At 32.3% G+C, this 6,586-nt stretch overlaps 1 protein-coding gene across 1 annotated transcript in view; it reads right to left on the bottom strand.

Moving 5' to 3' along the window:
- Positions 1-3,032: 3,032 nt before the first annotated feature.
- PIG-T (phosphatidylinositol glycan anchor biosynthesis class T) overlaps positions 3,033-6,586 on the bottom strand; it is a 54,205-nt gene continuing 50,651 nt past the window's right edge. Inside the window, 2 exon segments of the mRNA XM_076481136.1 lie at positions 3,033-3,330; positions 5,877-6,038. Coding sequence (XP_076337251.1) covers positions 3,216-3,330; positions 5,877-6,038 — 277 coding nt within the window. The 3' untranslated portion in view covers positions 3,033-3,215.

Below are 6,586 nucleotides of genomic sequence, written 5' to 3'. Positions count from 1 at the left end.
AGGATTTCCGATCAGACCGTATGCAACCGTCTACAAGATGCAGGAATCCGACCTCGACGTCCAGTCAGAGGCATCATCCTCACCCAGCAACATCATGAAGCACGGCTGCAGTGGACACGAGCACATCGGGTATGGCCTCATCGACGATGGAGGCATGTTTGGTTCAGCGATGAATCACGTTTTATGCTTCGTAGGCAGGATCGAAGGACCTGTGTTTACCATCGCCGAGATGAATGTTTAGCAGCAAACTGTGTGCAGGATGTTGACAGATATGGTGGTGGCAGCATCATGATGTGGGCTGACATCACCTACAATGCCAGAACAGACCTTGCACATTCAAGGGAATCTTACGGCTCAACAATACGTCGACGAGATTCTTAGGCCCCATGTGCAACCCATCATGGTGAACATCAATGATGTTTTTCAACATGACAATGCCCGTCCTCACACAGCCCAACTCACCACTGTCTTCTTGAGACACCACAACATCAATATTCTTCCCTGGCCATCCAGATCACCAGATTTAAACCCCATCGGAACATCGGTGGGACGAGTTGGACCGACGTCTGCAACGGTGACAACTTCAACCGCAGACTCTACCTCAGCTTGCAGCAGCTTTGCAGGCTGAGTGGACAGTCATTCCACAGGATGTGATTCGTCATCTCATCGCTTCCATGGGCAGGAGATGCCAAGCAGTTATTGATGCTCACGGGGGGCATACTTGTTATTGAGTGACGTTAAACTTCAACTAGTGAGCATGGACTTCGCCTTTGCAGACTTTGGATGTTCAGCAGTGAATGTGCAAAGTTTCACACATGTCATACAGAACTATCCGGAATAAACTTGTTAACAATTTGTCTCATATTTTGCCTTTTGCATTTCTTTTTTTGAAGAGTATATATCTCACGAATCAAAAAATCACGAAACCATATACTACTGCATACCATATATTCCCGACATCAGCAGATAAATAACAAACATTTGGCAAAAACTGGTAACAAAATATGACATTCCAGTTAATACCAAATTTATTCAAAATCCAGGCACAAAACTGAGGTCTATACAATATAAAAACTACACTGACAAACACCACACCAACATCATTTATAAAATACAATGTGATAACTGCCACGACTTCTATATTGGAGAAACAAGTAGAAAAATGGAAACCAGATTCAAAGAACATAAAAAAGTCACCTTCACACGTTTTCGAACACTGCAAGTCAAATAAACACAACATAACCATAGAAAACACTCAAATACTAAATACACAAACAAACATAAACAAATGCAAAATTAAAGAAGCCTTACTTATACAACAACTTGAACCTAAAATAAACCAATATAACGGAACACCTTTATACCTATATTAAATATAATAAAATAAATTATATATTTCAAACATCTAACACTGCCCTCTACATTCCAACACTCAGTTAAACAACACCTTCCAAACATGTAGTCATCTTCCGGTCAGTTACCTCTTTCTTTCTTTGTGAACCTGACGATGACCAAAGAAGGTGGAAACGTTCGGTCTTCTACGTAAAATATTTTCTCAACCCAAACGAGCCGTTTTTGCATATATAATAAATGCTAAGATACAACAAACTACAAAACCTTACACTGCTGCATACCTTATGTTCCCAACATCAGCAATAAAATAACCAACATTTGGAAAAAAACTTATAACAAAACACAACATTCCAGTAAACACCAAATGTATTCAAAAACCACGTACAAAACTAAAGTCCATACCATGAAAAAACTACACTGACAAACACCACACCAACATTATTTATCAAATACAATGCAAAAACTGCCATGACTTCTATATTGGAGAAGCAAGCAGAAAAATGCAAACTAGATTCAAAGAACACAAAAAACACCTTCACACATTTTTGAACACTGCAAGTTAAATAAACACAACATAACCATAGAAAACAACCAAATACTAAGAAGGGAAACAAATATAAACATATACAAATTGAAAAAGCTCTACTTATTCAACAACTAAAATCTACATTAAACCAATTTAAAGGAATACCTTTATATGTATACTAATTAATAACCTAACACATACTGCAACACTCCTTACAATCCTGTACCTGTTTATACTCTTGTCCTTAAGATGTGCTTGGCAACGGTCAGTTACAACTATCTTTCTTAACCTGAAGATGACTTAAAAAGGTCAAAATGTTGTTCTCTACTTTATTTTAATAAAAGTTTTAATACCTGTACTAGCCGTCTAGAGATGCATTTTTACTTCAAGTGGGTTTCTCGTCATCACAAAGTTTTTGAAATTGATAAATTGTGTTGAATCCTTAGTTCATTATATTTGCTACTTTTTTAGACTGATAACTTCATTTGTATTATCATATCAAATAAAAGACATTTCATTTTATGATCTTGTGTGCATCTCCTGTTAATGTAGTTCCTCAATTCCTCATATTTTTCTTGAGTTTTTATAACTTCACAATGAAAATTATCTTTCTTCAAAGACCATTTATATTCTTGTAGTTGTACAAATGGACATGGTATATTAAAATATCTTCAAAAACTTAATTTTCTTGAGCTTCTCTATGCTTTTGTGTTGCTGCTCCTTTATTCAAATGATTTAGCAAATTTCCTTTACTGATAAATATTTTCCACCTGATATCTGAGTTAGGATAACACTGAGTCTTCAAGGGTGTATTTTTTTTAGGTCTTTCATCCAGTTCTTAACTCCTTGATACACTATTACTAAATATTTGTCATGATAAACAAAATACTTCATCTTTGTTTGGTGAATTTGTCAGCGAGATTCTTGCAACCCTTTCCTTTGAAAGTAGGATGCATATATATCAAGATTCTTTGGCAATCTGTTTTTTAAACTACTTAAAAATATTCTTTAAATTTAAGTTTAATATTGTTTAATGTGGGAAACATGATGAACAACTTTTATTCTGTTCTCAATGATAATGATAAAATAGCTTTGAGATGGAGTATTTGTTACAGACACTGAAATAACCTAATGCCTTACCATTAAACACTTGTTTAGTTTTGAAATACATTTATTGCTGGCATTATAAGAATACAGTAAAAAAACAAAAGATCACAGCCTGTTAGTTGCTAAAACACACAATGACTAAATTTACTAATATGATCTTAAAGTAAGCATATTTTACAATTTGAGATAATTCGACATATGGAAAAATGAATTTTAAGAAAAACGTGTTCTATTTGTTTTTCTTTGTTTCTTCTTTGTCACATTCTATAGTTTTTTTCCTCCAAAACAACTTTTCGATCTTGCTGAACAAGCCTTGGTTTTTGTCTTTCTCAACCAACTGAAGCCTATGATAGATGCATGTTAGCTTATGTTAATACTGATAAGAGGTTTGATTTTTTTGATGTCTAAATTACGCTTTAAGGATTAAAACACTTGTGCATATTAACACAAAAAAACTTCCAAAACAAAAAAAAATAAACAAATAGTGCTTATAGCACTATTAATTTAATTTTTCTTTTTTAATCATGACCTGAAACATGTACAGCTACTTACATCAGAATGAGAAATCTGGCCATTATTTGTTGTTTAATCTTAACATTCTGGGAGAAGTTAAAAGAACAGTAATACAAAAACATGTATATTTTTATTTTTGCAACTTAACACATAAAAAAATCTTACAACCAGATTTAAAAAATAATATAATGAAATTCAAGGAGGGAAAACAATTGTTGTAAAGCTATGATTTTGAATGTAAAATTAAATTAAATTAATTATATTTTGAAAGTAACTGTAATAATGTCATAACATGTACATTTTGACGCCCCTGTATCCATAGGGTTAAATAAATTAAGTATTGCCTAAAGACATGGCTGAATTAAATTATTTCTTTCCAGTGCTGTGAATGTTATGATGTTACTTGTCTTTACATTTATTTAAAGTTTCAAAAAAATATTAAAAAGTACAAGTGGATGACTGAGGAAAATATTGGCCATGTTGGTGGCATGATGACAAAAGCCCCAACTTGTAGTTTCAAGTCTTTCATAAACTGTGCTGCTTTATTCTAAACACCTTTCTATGTCATAAACATGCCACTACTGAACTCAAGTTAATAAGAGGATCTTTAACAAGATTACAAAAGCTTCAATAGAGGTGATGGAAAACCAAGGGCAAAACCAGCAACATGATAAAAACATGCATAATGCCAATTTCAGATCCTGCAACTGCTGCTGTGGAACAACATTGTATTAAACTTCAATGGATGTTACAGAGATTCTCTGTGCAAAGCATCACACAAGTGGGGGTAAAACTTATGAATAAATTGTATCAGTAAGCTCTTTAAAGTAAAATATTTAAAAACATTATAAGCATGAAGTGATCAAGTTGTGAAGCTTTCCAACATGCTACATGAAAATTAATTACATGGGCACGATACAGATGTTTTATGAGAAACAGTAAGAAATAATAATATACCAACAATAATTTGTGAGATGTTGCAATAAGTAAAACATATTTAAAATTAAAGTGAAAAAGAAAATAACAAAGATAAAATATTGAACAAATACTAAAAATCAACCAAATGTACCAAAGAAGAAAGAGGCATAGTTGAAAAGCTTGAAATGTGTCAGTAAGAACTAATGAAGTAAAGGTGGCACAGGTTAAAAAAAGATGATGTAGAGAAGATTTAAACTGAATAAAAGTCAAGATATAAGACCCTGATCTAAATCAAACAGGAAAAAAAACCAGAGTAAAAGCAGGTAAGCAGAAGGAATTAACAAGATCACAGAAAATGTATTTCCAATAGGCACCTACCTCCTCTCACACAGAGCTATCTCAATCTTTTTCAGCCTTTAAGGAATTGTTAAAAAAATTTTATAATCAGTGCACAACTCTTTATACCTCATCACTACTGAACATGTACATATCACATGACTACTCTCCATAAATAGTATTGCACCACCCACACTTTTGCAGCTAGTTACTTCTACTATTCCCACTCAATCCTAACTTTTGAGAACTGACAATCTCTAAAGAATACCAGTTGTGAGAAGAAATGGTGAGAAGGGTGTAAGACAAAATAAGTACCTATTGGAAACACATTTTCAGTGCAAGAAAAATTTTAACTCAGCTAAAATCCCACAATATATCATTATGCTGATTCAAAATTCTTACTAGATCTTTGATAACTTAGTAACAAGAAATAAATGTAAAAGTAAAAAAAATGATGTTCATAAACAGTAGCCACATGCAATAAACATATACCAAAACAATGCTATGCCAATATAGAAAGTAAGGATTGAGCAGAAATAGTAGATGGAACTAGCTGTGCCAATATGGTTGGCACAATAATATGGTGGAGAGTACTTAAATAATATGCACATGTTCAGGAAAGGCACAAAATTGATGGGGTATAATGACTACTAAAACGATTGAGAAATTATTTAGCATAAAGGGCAAAAGAAGATTGAGACAGCTTTATGTAAAGAAGAGGTAATACCATATTGGAAGCATACACACTCACACATAGATACACATAAACAGTGTGGTAAAGTTATCAACTGTAAAATGACAGAAGTAATGGCAAAGCTACTGGAAAACAATGGAGGTAGTGAAAAGAGGTAAAACATACAAACACAGAGGTTGCCAGCATAATATCTCAATAAAATCTAAAAAGATGATAAATATCTGAAATGACGTTTTTCTTTTTCTCTATGTTTATTGTAACTTTTTATTTTTCGTTGTGAGTTTCTTAAAAATGTAGTGTAACTAATGTGAGAGAATAAGCTACAAAGTTCTGAGTACACCAATATTTCCTGGAACCTGAAAAAAAATTTTTTAATAAAAAAAAATCAGTTCTGGGATTCTTTAAGTAATTTTGTACAAAATCACTAACCTTTTTGTTGTAATGTTATGAATAGGGCCAAAAGCTAAAGCAACTACTGTACAGGCCAGACAAATGACGTTGTATGGCATACTAAAATCTGGTGTTGGCAGAGACACTAGAAGTATTTCTGTGTGTAGTCTAATGAAGTAATTTGCAGAACTGTCATTCAAACTGTAAGACAAAAATGATACAAGATTAAGTTATACCACAAAAATAACCCAAAACTAGTATTTTATATTTGAAAGGTTTATGATAGTTACTGATTAAAAACCTACAGCCATTCCTACTTTCTACATTATTGTAACAAGAGACTACAGATATCATAACTTCTTTTAAAAATAACATCAATACAATTTAAAAACAATTATACCCAAGTAATCTTTATAACTTTATGATCTGATTAAAACAATTCATTTTGTAGAAAAAGAACAATACATGTGTAAAATGAAAATATATATATAAAGAAACTTTACAATTTTATTGATGTGAAAATAAATGGTTGTATCCTAAATTAGGTACATCTTTGTAATACAGTAAACTTGTTTATCAGTGGTTATGTATAAAACTAGATATATGTTTTAATAAAACAGACATGTTTATTGGTAGTTTCATTTAAAACTGAAGATAGAAATTTGTTAACAAATATTTGCCTACTAGTGAATACATTTTTGAACTGAACACACATTTGACAGACTAGGTTTATTTGACAGTGTTTATAT

The sequence above is a fragment of the Tachypleus tridentatus genome, chromosome 13 (genome assembly GCF_004210375.1).
Source record: "Tachypleus tridentatus isolate NWPU-2018 chromosome 13, ASM421037v1, whole genome shotgun sequence".
Lineage (NCBI taxonomy): Eukaryota > Metazoa > Arthropoda > Merostomata > Xiphosura > Limulidae > Tachypleus > Tachypleus tridentatus.
Note: the sequence above shows the minus strand (reverse complement) of the source record. Positions and strands in the feature narration are given on the sequence as shown.